The sequence below is a fragment of the Festucalex cinctus genome, chromosome 6, assembly GCF_051991245.1.
Source record: "Festucalex cinctus isolate MCC-2025b chromosome 6, RoL_Fcin_1.0, whole genome shotgun sequence".
In the NCBI taxonomy this organism is placed as follows: Eukaryota; Metazoa; Chordata; class Actinopteri; order Syngnathiformes; family Syngnathidae; genus Festucalex; species Festucalex cinctus.
In genome coordinates, this window is record NC_135416.1 from 18,683,669 (window position 1) to 18,700,821 (window position 17,153).

Sequence of the window (17,153 nt, forward strand, 5' to 3'; positions counted from 1 at the left end):
TTGAGAGATGATGAAGAAGGAGGTATTATGTGACACTGGCCCATTGATCAGGGATGAATATGATGATGTGACATCCACCCTCTGCTCCTATACTGATAAGGCCACCGCAGAGATGCCTTTGACTTAATGTCGGTATGCATGTGTGTGTCGCCGTATTGACTTATTGATGAATGACGCCACACACTTCATCTTACATCTGCACCCTATCACAGGGCTGTAGACGGAGATAAGAGTGCCACAGCTCAAAAAGTGGAATAACGTTGGATGAAAGGTGTCCATACATTGCTGCAATATGTCACAGAGAGTATAAGTATAAGCAGTCTACCTGAAAGTGAGGTGCTGGACTTTGAACTGGGTCTCTATCACGCCTGTAGTCCTCAGTCGCACACGCAGAACGTCCATCTCTGTGGGGACGTAGTCCGGAGACGAGATGCGGCTCATATTTTCAAAGAAACTAAAAAAACAAACAAACAATAGAGAGAGTGGGGGGAGAAAAAGTGGCGCAAAAGGTCAGAAACTGAGGACAAAAAAAAAAAAAAAAAAAAAAAAGAATAACTTGCAGACAAACTTGAGATCAAAGTGAAAACACGGAATAAATTGCAAATGTGTTTATGTGTACATATTAAAAGGCCATTACTAGATTCAGCAGCAGGTGGAATGTGCAGTGATAAGATTGAAGCCCCAGGGGGCGCAGTGGCGCATCGTGATGAATATTCACACGTGGTTTACCATCATAACATTCCGAGGCAAACTTTCAAACACAGAGCCGCTAGTAAGACAATTAGCACAACCAAGTGTGCCGTGCGCCTGCGGAAGCGCGATCCTGATGTAAACACGCACACACACAAGACTACAAGATCTAAAACAGGGGTGTCAAACATACGGCCCGCGGGCCGGATCAGGCCCGCAAAGGGGTTTAATCCGGCCCGCGAGACGACTTTGTAAAGTATAAAAAAAAAAAAAAAAAAAAAAAAAAAATTGGAACGTCGGACCAATTAATCAGCCAGCCATAACAAGCAAATATATAAATTTGTAATTTCACAAGCAGTCCTCAGATGGGTAATGTAACTTGTACACGGAATTGCCCTGGAAGCCATTATTTTACACACAACTTAAAAGTTATGTTTTTTTTTTGTTTTTTTTTTAATCATAGACCAACATAAATAGGTTAATATGACACAAATTCAATTACTGGTAACACAAATACATATATGACAGGGTTAGGGTTAGGGGGGTTAAGCTAACCCTAACCCATTAACGTCCTTATAACTTCATTAACTGTGCCACACAGTGCATTCTGGGAACTATATATATGCAAAACAGGTAGATTTAATACGCCCAGAACTCATACAGGCAATATGTTGCCACGTTTCATTTGCATTAGTGTTATTTTTTTAAACAATATAATGACAGTTGAACTCCGTAATTTGGGGCTGGTCCACGAAATTTTGCGCATAAATGCCGCAATTGACTTTAAGTTATATACCATTATTTTACCGATTCGGCCCACTTAATAATATATTTACCTCCATGTGGCCCCTGAGTTAATATGAGTTTGACACCCGTGATCTAAAAGTAGCAAGGCCGACTGTGACATTCTCAACTCGTCATCCTGAATCAGTTTCTTGGACAGCAAGATGCATCCTGCTGTTCAGTAAACACAACACAACACAACACAACACTCCTTCTTGGAAGATGCTGCACAGCACAAACGGAACGATGTGTTGCTGATTTTGTTTCTCTGAGATGAAGATTTCCTTGTATATTGTCAAGTCAATTGATAAGAAGAATTTTGCTACTTGTTAATTGAATTTTAAATCCTTCTGTGTGACCTATAAAGCACTAAATAATCAAGCACCACCAAACATTAAACAGCTTGCGGTGCCCTTCACACCTATTACAGGACTTCGCTCAAATTCACTTGTCCATCCATCCATCCATCCATTTTCTTGACCGCTTATTCCTCACAAGGGTCGCGGCAAATTCACTTGTGGTCTCCATAAATCAGCAAAAATAGATCAGGAGGTAGAACTTTTAGTTTAGTTTAGTTTTTGGTGTGATTTTTAGTAGATTTATTTTGATATCAACCGGAATAATGACGTTTGAAAGTATGTCACACAGAAGTGACGTCATCTAGCAGCAGCCAATAGAAAAGCACCAAAAGATGACATCACTCCCACTGATTTTTTTTTTTTTTTTTACATTTACTATATAAATGTTTCAATTCTAAAAACCCTTGCCATTCAGTTTATACAGTTTTCTCATTGAGGCGTTTACTTTTTCTCACATTTCTCTCATTTAAACATTCTCAATGTTAAAACCTTCACAAATTTTATATAATAAGTACATTACTGTAAAAAAAAATTACATGCAAAATTGCACTAAAAAAAAATCCACAATACAGCGAGACCGCGAAAACTGAACTGCGTTATAGCGAGGAACACTATTTGGTACATTATGAAATGTGTACCATGTTCACTCTAAATAAATATATAAATACATAAATAAATAAATAAATAGCAGCAATTTTTTTCTGTTTTAATTCTTCTTAGTAAATCACAGTGTCTCATCACTATCTCATCAAATACTGCATTGGGTTCTATATTAAAATGTTGAAGTATTTTTCATTGAAATCGCATTGACTTCACTAAATATGACCTCATAATGCTGCAAATTCGAGTTCAAACTAACTATGTAGGGTGGCTGGAGATCACCTCCTGCAATAAAATACAAATTATTTACAAGTGACGTTTGTTAATATATTTAGCATTGACGCACTTCTCCTAAAAGACTCTAAACTGTGTGACTGCAATAAGATTCAGGCATAAAGATGAATTTGATGATTATTTGTGCCTTGGCTGATGACGGGAGTCATCAAAGAGACGAAGTGTTGGCATTTACATGATATAAGCTGATTCTCCTTGCCACGGGGACACAGACTCACAATGACGTGCATTTACACCCCACTTGAATATTAAACTACCCATGATCCATCCGTTCATTCATTTTCGAACATTTCACCCGTTTAGCATCAAGCTTGAGTTGGAGTTTAGCGGACCCCGGCCTGATCACAGTCAATTGCAGGCCACATGTAGAAAACAGCCCCTTCGGACACAATCTTGCCGCATAACTGCCACATTACATGCCAGCTTTTATTCACCTGAGCTTTTTATGCAGAACTAACTGAGGCTTGTCGTACACATGATTCACACAGTTGACGGAGCTTTGCAATTTCAGATAATCAGTATATTTGTATCAGAATTGTGGACATGAGACAAGTGTTGAAGCCAGTTTTTTCACAGGACACACATTGGAGCGTGTGATGGGCAGGTGTGTTTTGTTGACCATGAGTGTTCTTCAGAACATTTCTTTTTCTCCCCTGAATACGACCGCTTAAGTATTGTGGTTGAGATTTTGATTACTAACTCATTAACGATGATGGCAACAGATTTGAAAAAGTCAGATATTTCCCAAGTATTGCCCTATTTAAAGAATTGTTCGATGTTGTCGGCTCCATGAATGATTAGTGGTGAATATGTTGTGTCTTGTGCCAGCCAGAAGACCACCTGCTTCTGATATTCAAAAAAATATTTCCAATCTAAAAAAACAACAACAACAAAAAAAAACAAGTATGGTGTATTTTTTTTCAATTGCTAACATTAGCTACTAGCATTTTTTTTGTTACACAGTTCACAAAGTTAGCAAAGTTATGTGAACAAGTTTAAACACAAGTTAGGCCAACATTAGCTAGTTCTTAACTCATTGACTTCCAGCCATTTTCACAGAAGCAATCCCCTTCACTCCCGGCTGTTTAACTGGATTTTGACTTATTTTGCAAGGCCCACACAATAGTGTTCTATTGCTATAAAAACATGGAAGCCACCAAAAGAAAGATTAAAGTCTCTTCTTTCATCAGGAAAAAAAAAAGTATACTTCTATCTGTTTCTATTTTGCAGCAATTAGCATTAGAATATAGCTAAGTTTCATCATTATTCACAAATCTGCTTGCTTAGAATTGCGGGAAACAGCTTTTCAACATGGCACTGGTTGATCTTTTTGCTCTGCTGCCACCTGCTGGCCATTTGTGTAACTACCATTTCTTCAAGCGTTCTTTGCAGTTCAGTTCCATCAATGCCTTCTGTATGCTCTAGCATTGGGGGGAAACCCCCCCCAAAACAAACATTAAAAACGTATAAATACGTCTTTTGGACACTTAAAACATTTAAAATAGAACATATTTATATGTTTTTGGGAGCAAATGAGTTGACAACATGGGACATATAGCATCCTTTTTCCTCCCAGTATGAGCATGAGCACGATGAAAAAATTCATAAAATTGCAAAATTTTGTACTATCAAAGTGGGTAATGCATATGAGTGTTCACTTTTGTTCGTAAGCACATTTCACAGTCTGTATTTTACTTTTACTTAGGTACAGGAGTTGAATTGGTTTTCCTACTTTTACACGAGTCTTACTTTCCACAAGTACAGTATCTGTACTTGTACTTTCGTACAGAACGTGAGTATTTGTGCCACCCCTCTGGTGGCTCTCAGTGGGGGACCAGTGGGGCTTGTCGGTGTAGATAACGGCATAGCTGCAGCCTCTCACTGGGTGGAGAATGAGACCAGACGGCCTCCCCCAGCTCTGACGTACTTGTGCATTACACGCGCCATCATCCCTACAGTTACCTTTCATTTCGAGTTCTCATCATGCTCCGATTTTCCGCCATGGACAATTAGAATTACATTCAAAGCACGTTTACAGATAAGATGCCTTTATTGTATAGTATTCGGTATAAGGTGTCAAATATCTTTGGATGCACAACAAATGCAGAATCTTAGGCAGGAGGTCATGATTTGATCCGCATTTGCTGGTGAGTTAGGAATTAGTTAAAAGCTACAAAGAACCAGGTGTGCCAGTGAGCCAGCAGATTCAGCCGCGAAGAGCTGCGGTTGAGAAAGATCGTTGAGCGTGGAACTCATTTTGTAATTACTGCCACCAACAGGCCTGGAATGGGCCAATATTGATGGGTGCATTGTAATATTTCAGACATTTTTAGGATTGTTTGTCCTTGGCATATGGCGTCATATGCCCTGCTGGGTGCGATTGTAGTTTTTGTTTATCATTACGCTGTAAGTTTAATACCCAGTGGCAGCGAGCACATGGCTGCGTAGCAGCCGTAAACTCCAACTAATTAGACCCCTGCGTCTTTTCAACACAGTGTGTGCGCGCGTTTTGCATGCTAGGAGAGCACTTACTACAGCGCTGAGTCATTGAGCTCATACTCATATCCCCGGGCCACTGCAGCTCTCACCCCCTGGTCAGCCCACAAACAGGCCAGGGCGTGGCTCAGGAAGGGAAAAAACAGCTGATCTTCATCAAACGAGCGACCACACGACAGCACAGAGTGCGCGTGCACCTGGAAGAAAAGACAAAGAAAATTTGGATCCATCAACACACAATGACTGGTGGCTGCTCTTGAGACATACTTGACTAAATGTGACAGATGAACTTGCACGCATACTGGTGGCGATTTCCAGAGGAAGTACTTTGATCATCATATTCTCCCAATTGTGATTAGTAGGTGGAAAGTGTATGAGCTCTATTATGTTAACATGGGAGTTTAAAATCAAATTAAACCAACAATTAAACCCTTTGGCAAACTTAAACTGTCAGTCACACATATAATTGAATGCCCAGAGGGAGGACAGGGGCAGTCAAAGTAGTGAAATGCTGCTCCTTAGTGGCGGTATGGCGCAAGTACAAGAAATAAGTGAGGGAAAAGGAGTGACAGCAAACACAACGGGAGCTGTCCGTCTACCTTGTTCCTGCTGTTAGCCAGGTTGATGCGGAGGATGCCCATGCCATGGAGAACAAACTTCATGGAGGTCAGGAGGTTGTCAAACACTGCAGGCTGACATAACACACGTTTCAAATGGATTAGTGTAAAAATAAAAACATCACAAATTCTCTTTCAAATGGTTGCACAATCAATTGAATCAGATGAGCAAAGAGTAAAGTTAAAATTATAGTTCAAATTAATGTTTATTGTTTTACTTTTTCGGGGTGAAGAATCATGGAAGCAGATTGCATTCACTTCGGGGGGGAAATCTATTTGTTTTTCTCACTATTTTTTTGTTGAGCTTTGTTTTCTTTGTGTGTATTTTTTTTTTTTTTTTTACAGAATATTTTTTTTCTGTCATTAAAAAAAGGGGGGTAGCTCAGGGGGTATAATTTATCCAGAAAAACAAAAAGAAAAATTACTCAGAGAAACAGGGGGGAAAAAGTATCTAGAAAAACATTGGTTATTTAAAAAATAAAATAAAAAGAAAGAAAAAAAAAAAGTCATTTGAAAAGCACAGCCTCAGCTTCTGTTTTTCAAAATACTTATTTTACCTCCGAACTCCAAGTGACTTGTTGCAGACATGCAATGCTTCCGTAGAAACTTGTCTGTTGGCTTACTAAAATCATGCCGATTGATTGACATGTTTGTATACTTACATTAATTTAACTGAGCCAGGAAGTGATATCGTTCTGTTGAGGTATGTGGGAAAGTGTCCGCCAGTAGCGAGTAGCGAGTTCAGAGGTTAAAAAAAAAATATATATATATGTTTTTTCTGAGTATTTTTTTCTGTTATTTTGAATAATATTTCCCCCCATTTTTCTGAGTAATTTTTCTTCCTGTTTTTCTGAATATTCAACCACCCCACCAAAAAATTATTTAAAAATTATTATTATGTGTTACTTTCATCAAACTAAATAATGTAATTTGTTTATGGAGGTTTTAAACATCTCCTTGATCATAAGAAGAATCAATGTTCCCTAATTAACTCATTCACTGCCAGCCCAGTTAAAATGGAACTTTGACGTCTATAACCGTCAATGGCAGTGAATGTGTTAAATATCAATTGAATTGAAGCGGAGTGAATTGAATCGGGAAAAAAAAAATCGAAACCAACTTAACGCTTGTGAATCGAAACTGAATAAATTGAGGAAATTAGAATTGATACCCAGCCCTAAACGATAGTGCTTTGCTTGCATTTTGTGAGATCTATAGGCAACATGCTTGAAAGCAGATTTGGATATGGAGCAAAAAAAAATAAAAAATCAAATAGGAAAGCAAAATGCAAAAAAAAAATCGTGTTGTTTGATGGCAGTGTGCAAATTAAACTTGTTGGCATATGGCTTTTGATTTGCAGGGTATTGTTCTAACTTGGATTTGTAGATGTAGCGCCAAACTGCGTTAACTGACATTGATTTTCTAAAGTGTTCCTGAGTTCATGTGGCAATAGAGATGTAGAGTTTGTACATGCAGTACTACTTTACTAAAGATATACTTGGTAACTGCATTTGGTGTTGCGACAATACTTGTCCTGGTCAAGGGCAGCCGGGAAAACGTGCTCTTCTGCTGCCGCCCTTGGCTCGTATGCGCAGCCGGTGGGTGCAACCACTTCAGCCTGACCGTACGTGACGTTTTCTGAATTTCCCGGTGGCCCGCATGACCCTCGCTACCAAGCTTTTTGTCAATGTAAGCACAATTCCACACACTACTCGGAACTTCAGATCTGTTTTCGGAACTGGTAATTACACAGTTGTCTGAAACAGTTTTCCAGTTTCGTTTTCTTGCTGAACAACAACACAGGCTTAATGACAACAAAACTGACAAACTGACCAGCAATACAAAGAACTGAACTGAACTGAAGAGGCAGCGAGTCTAAATCCAATAAGCGCTATAACAAATCTACAGATTATGGATAAAAAAGAAAAATTGTGAGTGCGTAGATAAACATTATGCGCTGTTTAAATTTGCGGCATGATAACTCAAATGTAAAATGTCCACTTGGGAGCAGATGAAACTAGTTACACAATAGCAATAACTTACTAAATAGCTCACAACTCTGCTTTAGTGCTCAGGAAAAAAAGCTATTTAAATGACTTAACAACAGAGAGGCTCCTACAGAGAGTGAAAAAAGGTGTGTGCGCATTTGTGCGTGTTAAACAGCCCCCCCACCTGACCCGTCAGTCTCCTGCCAGCTAACGCTAAGCTTTGCATTCCATTACGATTCAATCACAGTCTGATGGCTGCTCTCTTCAGTGTCCACATGGGGAATTGTTTCAGTCTCAATCAAACTGGTGCCTGAAGCGACACCACTTCACATTTCAGCATCAGTCTCTTTTACGAGAACTTTGTTGACAACGCTGGGGTGTTTTGGGATGCAAATGAAGTGGGAACGATCGTCAAAGTTCAACAGTGGGAACCATCATCATGTGTGACACTACACGAGTTGTATTCAAAAGCTCATTGAGTCCAACTTCCAAGAGTGGGTTGTTTTTTGATAGCGTTTGTGTTAGGGTATACGACACAACACATTCATTTTTAAATATTAATAATTAGATATAAAAATTCATCTTACCAGGCACTGTAGGGCCATAATATGTAGCTGACTGCAAAACTGTTAAAGAGGAGCATGAAAATGACCAGAGAAGTTTGTCACCACGAAATTAGGGAAGACAAATTTAGTATCTATTTCAGTTCAATATCGACTTTTATACTTGGGGCTGCCACTTCTGAAGGCAACTTATTCCATTTGTGTGCAGCATAACAGCTAAATGGTGCTTCACAATGTTTGCTTTGAAACTTGGTCTCCACTAATTGACAAAATCGCCACCACACATGAACAGAAGCCCAGACGCGTTGATTGAGGCACATTTCATTTGCATACATCCAGCATTTATTTTTGAATACAGGACCCAAACCATTCAGTGATTTATAGAGTAGTAGCAGAATTTTCCAATCTACTCTACAGCTGACTAGAACCCAGTGTAAAGTCGTTAGGACTAGAGTAGTCCTAATATGATCTCTGTTGTTTGATGCTCTTTCGAGGGAGTCCAGTCGGAAGACCGTTACAATAATCGAATCAATACTAATAACTAATCAATAGCCTACTGGAGATAAAAGCATGCAAGCTTGTCCTGGTCTGCCTGGAGCATGAAACCCTTCACTTATGTTTTTGAGTCTGTAAAAAGCGATTTTAGTAATAGATTTATATGAATCCTAGAAGTCCTGTTTTTACAGACAAGTGACTCCAAGTGGTTAATAACAGCAAAAAGGCTGTTCTGCAGATAACAAGTAATTTTAGTAAGCTAACTTTTTATTTCTGTACTTTGCTTTTAAATGTCTAACTCTTTTATTTGTCAATGCTCTGAAATGGTATCCTGTTAATTATGTGAAACACTTAGTGTATGAAATGCACTAGATAAAAGCTGCCTTGCCTAACTTTGGAGTTTTATGCGTTTATGGAGAGCGACGCTGGCTGCTTTTCCACCAACAAGCACAGGATATTTTAGTTCTGGGTAAAGGTAGTTTTTGGTTGTAAAAGTTCAGCAGGGAATTTATAATTTGTGTTTCCACAGCGTCTTTGAGTTCTTGGTAATTAATTCAAAATAATGGGGGGTTTTCCACCGCCGGAACTTTTGGAGAACTTTTCAGTTTACCTTGGTAAAATCTATGAGTTTGATGAGCCCAGCTGGTGTAAAAAAATACCCCCCAAAATTTGGCCAACCAATCAGCATTGGTCAGTACAGCCCACCCCCTCAAAGTTCCTGCCTGGCTCAGCAAGACCCTGCTCCTGAGATAGTACTTGGATGGCCCCTGGGGAATTGAATTACCCTGGAAATTGTTATTAGTGGAAAAACGCGCAAACTGAATTTTACAAAGGTAAACTGAAAAGTTCTACAAAAGTTCCAGCAGTGGAAAAGCCCCTAATATGAGCAAAAACACATCTGACAGATAAAAATCAGTCGGAAATGTGTTGGCAGAGGCCGTGGATTCCTTGGATGTGTTCTTGTGTTTTTCTTCTTCCTGACCCCTTCCACCTTTTACATCTCTGCTTCTCCCTCTGTGGCTCATGCTTACCATACTTTCATGTTCACACATTAATCAGTCTTTTTTTTTTTTTTATCATCCTGCATGATTAATTATTCTTAAATAGTATATCTTTTGACATCAACAGCCTCAAATGAAAGGAAAGACTTGTGACCCCTAGTCCAAGCACTATCATGAATATGAATCTCTCACACAAAAAAGCCTCAAGCGTACCACACAGTAAACTAATCAGAATTCTTGTTTTTGCCAAATAACCTTGATAGGAAAGTAGAGTAAAAAGACAACTGGTCTCCACTGTGAGTTTGTGTGTGCGTGCGCGCATGCGACAGTGCAGGGGGAACAACAGCAGCGTCAGCAGCCCTATAACAACTCTCTGAATCCATCCCGGCACAATGAGCCATTGTTCTTGTTCAAGCTTGGTGTCTGGCTCAGTGTCTTTCATACACAAAATAAACAGTTGCATTGTGTCATAACATGAGTGACCTACACAACAAAGAAAACAACCTAATTTTTATTAACCACAGACTGCTGCACCAACAATCTTTAACTTAACCAAACCAAAATGTGTCTTTTAAGCTTAATTGCTAACCGCAAATCTCACAGTTAGGCATCAAGAGTGCAAGTCCAATTGCATATTCAACAAATCAAATAGAAAAATGAAAAACAATTAGTATTTGCAGGGCACAAGAGTTCACTGCAAGTGTGCGAAAACACGTTTGCATGCACACTTTGTTTACACAATGCTGTATGTAAAGTACTGGAGTCTTCGTCCATCGGCTTGTGGATAGTAAAAACAGCACACTGCTGCCACTTGCTATGAATAAAGGATCAGAGGAGGAGCAGTGCAGTGCACTTGCTCCCCTGCTCCTGACGTTAGACATGTCAGTGCCCGAATGTGACTCAAAGCCGATGGGAAGTATAATCAATGAGATTCAAGGCACAAACGAGATCGCTAGTGTGTAGTACTTTAAACTACGTCTAACTGACCAGCCACTTCTCTGATTGCAAGTGGTGCACCAAACAAACACTCAAAGAGACCAATAAAGAGAGGCGATACTGTGTGTGCGTGTGTGCACAAGACAAGGTGTGTGTAGGGGTAGAAGTCAAAAGTGCATATTTGAGGTGAGGTGTCCATTTTATAGCAGAAAATAGAAATGGTTTCACATGAGAGCGAAACCCAACTGACGGTGCAAACAACAACAGGTTTTCACAGCTGCATTAGTGCAAGCTTGTACATGTTGTAGACTAAATTATACGCACCCTCTTCAATAGATGTTGGTTTATTCACCCCCCACTTTGGACACATTATTAGAACAGGTTACATCGAACGCATCATTTGCAACATTAACATCCGAACGAAGGGCTGACGACCTGATCGAGTTGTGTCTGATTTAAAAATCCAAATGAGCACAAATGTTGTGCTTGATATAATGTACAAGTCTACAGAAAGTCATTCACGTATTTTTTTTTATGTCCTCAATATCCATCTTAAAGTTCATGTACTACAACGACTGGTGTGCATTTATGAATCCAAACTCAAACGCTAGTTAAACGTCAATTCAGTCTCCATTAGTCTCTGCCTGTGTCGAAGCCTTTTAGTCTCTTCCAGTGTGGAAAGATACACATAGAAATGCAGATAGGAAACGACTGGTGGGACAGAAGAGGGATCAAATACTGCAGGGGGGCAAAGGAGAGGCATGCGGATAAAGATAAGAGTTGATGGAAAATACAATACGACTGTTTCCATGTTTCCATTCTTGGCTCAATGCTGCAAATGGAAAGGACTGTTGTCAGTCATGGCCCTTTAAAATCATCATGACTATTCTGCCCCTTACAGTGGTGCCTTGGATGTTAAAGACAGGTTTAAATTCCCCAACCAACAGAAAATAGAGGCATGGATATACAGTACAGGAAATAATCACTTCATCTTCTGGTGAATTCTAATATTGTACAATTCACACTCTCCATTTTCATAACTGTTTATTGACTGTCAATTGACTGAGTGAATATAGACACACGCGATAGAGACATCATAAAAATCTGATATGTGTTCTTGTAAGTTTGAGTGAGTGTTGCTCACCTTGAAGCTGATGAGTTCTTGTCTGGTAAATCCATTGCTGTGGATGATCTTCATTTGTTTGACCAAAGTGCTTTTACCACTTTCTGCTGCACCTGCGGAGCATCACAATGTGCATGTACAATTTCTGTTCGATCATTTTTATCGACCCTACACTAAAAAGTAGGGCCCGACCGATTAATCGGCCGCCCTTCAAACATCTGCCGAAACAATTGGCCAATCGGGCTATTATTTTCCCCTTTAAAAGTTAGAATAGAAGAAAACCGAAGTTTCCGACCCTGTGAAAGTACCCTGAATGCACCATTTTGCTTGTGTAGCATTAGAAACTAGCAAGTGTGTAGGCGTATGTTCTATTTATCTTGATATATTTTTGTTTTGTTTATAAGCTTTTTTGTAGTCTGATTTATGTAAAAAAAAATTGTATTTAGCAAACTAAGTTTTTGCTCGATTAATGTCAGGGGGCTGCGCGATAGAATAGAATTTCTCTTTTTTGTAGGAGATGTAATGTAGATATAATTTTCTTACAATAAACATATTCATCCAGTGATGAAAAATTTCAGCGAGAGGGAGACAGCATATATTTTTCTCATGGATTGAATCTCTCCGCTGGTGTTGCTATTTTATTCAACAGATTAATGGAGACGTTTTTGAATTTTGTGTCGCCAAGTAGGGGGAGCTGGATAATGTTGGTTCTGAAAGTGAACAATTTGAAATTCTTTATTTGCAATGTTTATGGGCCAAATACAACTGAACAAGCAAAGGATTAAGGATGTATTTACTAATCGTTCTTGGAAGTTGACTAACTTGAACCAAAAATACAGTGACTCTATTTTTGCTTTTGGAAAAGACAATAATGATACCCCGGATGAAGAAATGGAAAAAAAAGTAAGATAACACTACGCAAAGGCAAAAAATCTTCCCAATGTGTGAAATACTAGTTACTTTAATAGAACACAATCGTAACTTTCTTCTGTACTCACTTTAAGTGTGTACGCCATGAATGCACAGGACCACACTGCCCCCAAGAGGCCAAAGCGCACAGGACAGTCAGTATTTCTTCTTAAGTTTTTTTCAATTACTATTATTTGAATATATTCTATTCTTAGTTCACCTTCTTATTTTTATTTTGACATTGTCCTTTCAATTTATATTTAAAGTTGATATTTCAAGGAGTCAAAGAATTTCTTTTCTCAAAATTCAAGGATGCAAACAACCAAGGATTGTTTTGTTGTCTTAACACACATTCCCACATGACATGGCACGAAATACAATCCCCGAGGACCCAGGTTAGCCCAGTAAGTCCCAAAACCTGTGAAAATAACAAGATAAAAGTATATAAAAGCAAAGGTTAATGCTTAGAATAAAAATGAGTAATAAAAAAATGCTAAAGGCTTGCATTTCACATAATAGTTGCAACAAAATTTTTACTTGACAAAAACAAAGTGCAAGTATGAACGGGCATGACGCTACAATGACAGTATGACACTTTAAAATAGTTCATCAGCTATCGTAGTTGAATCAATACTAAGTTTTGAAATCACAAATTGTTTTAATCATGATTTTCAATCTCAATCAAATAATTGTGATTGCTATTGTTCCAACCCAATTATGTACTCCAACCATATACAGTGCGGCAATAAGAATGGTTTTATTATTAACACATAAATCTATACAATAACCTTGTATACTTCACAAAATTTGTTTAAAAGGTCATATTATAGACTTGTCATTCAAAGCAGAGTAAATCTTAATAGTGAAAGTTAGGAATGGGGTGGAGGGGACTTTTATGCATTATAAATATTTTTAAAACAATTGGCGGAGTAATTGGTAATCTAATCTGTATTTTTTTTTCTGCAAAAAAAAAAAAAAAAAAAAAAAATTGGGATCAGCATTTGCCTTTGAGACTTTGAACTTAGGTATCTGGGACTGTGATTAAGTCAGTGCAAGAAGAGAGAGGATTGTATGCATGTCTGGGAGGCCAGACTGACGGGAGACACAAACGCTAGCTGGATGTTTTCTTTGATGACACACGTTCCTTTGAACACGAAAGAGGTTGTTGATAAACCAGGGCTCGTCTCCATTTCTTTGTGTAAGCAGACAAAACTGTATGTCAAAATTTGGTACGTTTCATCCATCCATCCATCCATCTTCTTCCGCTTATCCGGGGTCGGGTCGCGGGGGCAGCAGCTTCAGGAGGGAAACCCAGACTTCCCTCTCCCCAGCCACTTCAACCAGCTCCTCCGGCGGGATCCCGAGGCGTTCCCAGGCCAACCGAGAGACATAGTCTCTCCAGCGTGTCCTGGGTCGTCCCCGGGGTCTCCCGCCAGTGGGACATGCCCGGAACACCTCCCCAGGGAGGCGTCCAGGAGGCATCCGAACCAGATGCCCGAGCCACCTCAGCTGGCTCCTCTCAACGCGGAGGAGCAGCGGCTCGACTCTGAGTCCCTCCCGGATGACCGAGCTTCTCACCCTATCTCTAAGGGAGAGCCCGGACACCCTGCGGAGGAAACTCATTTCGGCCGCTTGTATCCGGGATCTCGTTCTTTCGGTCACGACCCACAGCTCGTGACCATAGGTGAGGGTTGGAACGTAGATCGACCGGTAAATCGAGAGCTTTGCCTTTTGGCTCAGCTCTTTCTTCACCACGACGGACCGATACAGAGTCCGCATCACTGCAGACGCTGCACCGATCCGCCTGTCGATCTCCCGCTCCATCCTACCCTCACTCGTGAACAAGACCCCAAGATACTTGAACTCCTCCACTTGGGGCAGGATCTCATCCCCGACCTGAAGACGACACTCCACCCTTTTCCGACTGAGGACCATGGTCTCGGATTTGGAGGTGCTGATCCTCATCCCAGCCGCTTCACACTCGGCTGCGAACCGCTCCAGTGAGAGCTGAAGGCCCCGGCCTGTAGAAGCCAACAGCACCACATCATCTGCAAAGAGCAGAGATGCAATGTTGAGGCCACCAAACCGGAACCCCTCCACGCCTCGGCTGCGCCTAGAAATTCTGTCCATAAAAGTTATGAACAGAATCGGTGACAAAGGGCAACCTTGGCGGAGTCCAACCCTCACCGGAAACGAATCCGACTTACTGCCGGCAATGCGGACCAAACTCTGGCAACGGTCGTACAGGGACCGAACAGCCCGTATCAAGGGGTCTGGCACCCCGTACTCCCGAAGCACCCCCCACAGAACTCCCCGAGGGACACGGTCGAACGCCTTCTCCAAATCCACAAAACACATGTGGACTGGTTGAGCGAACTCCCACGCACCCTCGAGGATCCTGCGGAGGGTGTAGAGCTGGTCCACTGTTCCACGGCCAGGACGAAAACCACACTGCTCCTCCTGAATCCGAGATTCGACCTCCCGACGGACCCTCCTCTCCAGCACCCCTGAATAGACCTTACCAGGAAGGCTGAGGAGTGTGATCCCTCTGTAGTTGGAACACACCCTCCGGTCCCCCTTCTTAAAAAGGGGGACCACCACCCCGGTCTGCCAATCCAGAGGCACTGTCCCCGATGTCCACGCGATGTTGTAGAGGCGTGTCAACCACGACAGCCCCACAACATCCAGAGTCTTTAGGAACTCCGGGCGGATCTCATCCACCCCCGGGGCCCTGCCACCGAGGAGCTTTCCAACCACCTCAGTGACTTCGACCCCAGAGATAGGAGAGCCCACCCCAGAGTCCCCAGACTCTGCTTCCTCAAGAGGAGACGTGTTGGTGGAATTGAGGAGGTCTTCGAAGTATTCCCCCCACCGCTTCACGACGTCCCGAGTCGAGGTCAGCAGCACCCCATTGCCACTATACACAGTGTTAACGGTGCACTGCTTTCCCCTCCTGAGACGCCGGATGGTGGACCAGAATTTCCTCGAAGCCGTCCGGAAGTCGTTTTCCATGGCCTCACCGAATTCCTCCCATGTCCGAGTTTTTGCCTCAGCAACCGCCGAAGCCGCGTTCCGCTTGGCCATCCGGTACCCGTCAGCTGCCTCCGGAGTCCGACAGGCCAAAAAGGCCCGATAGGACTCCTTCTTCAGCTTGACGGCATCTCTTACCGCTGGTGTCCACCAGCGGGTTCGAGGATTGCCGCCACGACAGGCACCGACCACCTTACGGCCACAGCTCCGATCGGCCGCCTCAACAATGGAGGCGCGGAACATGGCCCATTCGGACTCAATGTCCCCCGCCTCCCCCGAAACAAGGGAGAAGCCCTGCCGGAGGTGGGCATTGAAACTCTTTCTGACAGGGGATTCCGCCAGACGTTCCCAGCAAACCCTCACAATACGTTTGGGTCTGCCAGGTCGGACTGGCATCTTCCCCCACCATCGGAGCCAACACACCACCAGGTGGTGATCAGTTGACAGCTCCGCCCCTCTCTTCACCCGAGTGTCCAAAACATGCGGCCGCAAATCCGATGACACGACTACAAAGTCGATCATCGAACTGCGGCCTAGGGTGTCCTGGTGCCAAGTGCACATATGGACACCCTTATGCTTGAACATGGTGTTCGTTATGGACAAACCGTGACGAGCACAGAAGTCCAATAACAGAACACCGCTCGGGTTCCGATCAGGGGGGCCGTTCCTCCCAATCACGCCCCCCCAGGTCTCACTGTCATTCCCCACGTGAGCGTTGAAGTCCCCCAGCAGGACGAGGGAGTCCCCAGAGGGAGCGCTCTCCAGCACACCCTCCAAGGACTCCAAAAAGGGTGGGTACTCTGAGCTGCTGTTTGGTGCATATGCACAAACAACAGTCAGGACCCGTCCCCCCACCCGAAGGCGGAGGGAGGCTACCCTCTCGTCCACCGGGGTAAACCCCAACGTACAGGCGCCGAGCCGGGGGGCAATAAGTATGCCCACACCTGCTCTGCGCCTCACACCATGGGGAACTCCAGAGTGGAAGAGAGTCCAACCCCTCTCAAGAGGACTGGTACCAGAGCCCAAGCTGTGTGTGGAGGCGAGTCCGACTATGTCTAGTCGGAACTTCTCGGCCTCGCACACCAGCTCGGGCTCCTTCCCTGCCAGAGAGGTGACATTCCATGTCCCAAGAGCCAGTTTCTGTAGCCGGGGGTCGGTCCGCCAAGGTCTCCTCCCTTGGCTGCCACCCAGCCTACACTGCACCCGACCCCTTTGGCCCCTCCCACCGGTGGTGAGCCCGTGGGAAGGGGGACCCACGTTGCCTCTTCG

The 17,153-nt window shown here is 42.5% G+C and overlaps 1 protein-coding gene across 1 annotated transcript in view; it reads right to left on the bottom strand.

Annotated features, from left to right (window-relative positions):
- Positions 1-17,153, bottom strand: part of gnav1 (guanine nucleotide binding protein (G protein) alpha v1) — a 37,891-nt gene that overhangs the window by 18,470 nt on the left and 2,268 nt on the right. Inside the window, exons 2-5 of the mRNA XM_077524237.1 lie at positions 11,967-12,058; positions 5,822-5,914; positions 5,259-5,419; positions 326-454 (exon numbers count right to left, since the gene is read on the bottom strand). Coding sequence (XP_077380363.1) covers positions 326-454; positions 5,259-5,419; positions 5,822-5,914; positions 11,967-12,058 — 475 coding nt within the window. The remainder of the gene's footprint in view (positions 1-325; positions 455-5,258; positions 5,420-5,821; positions 5,915-11,966; positions 12,059-17,153) is intronic.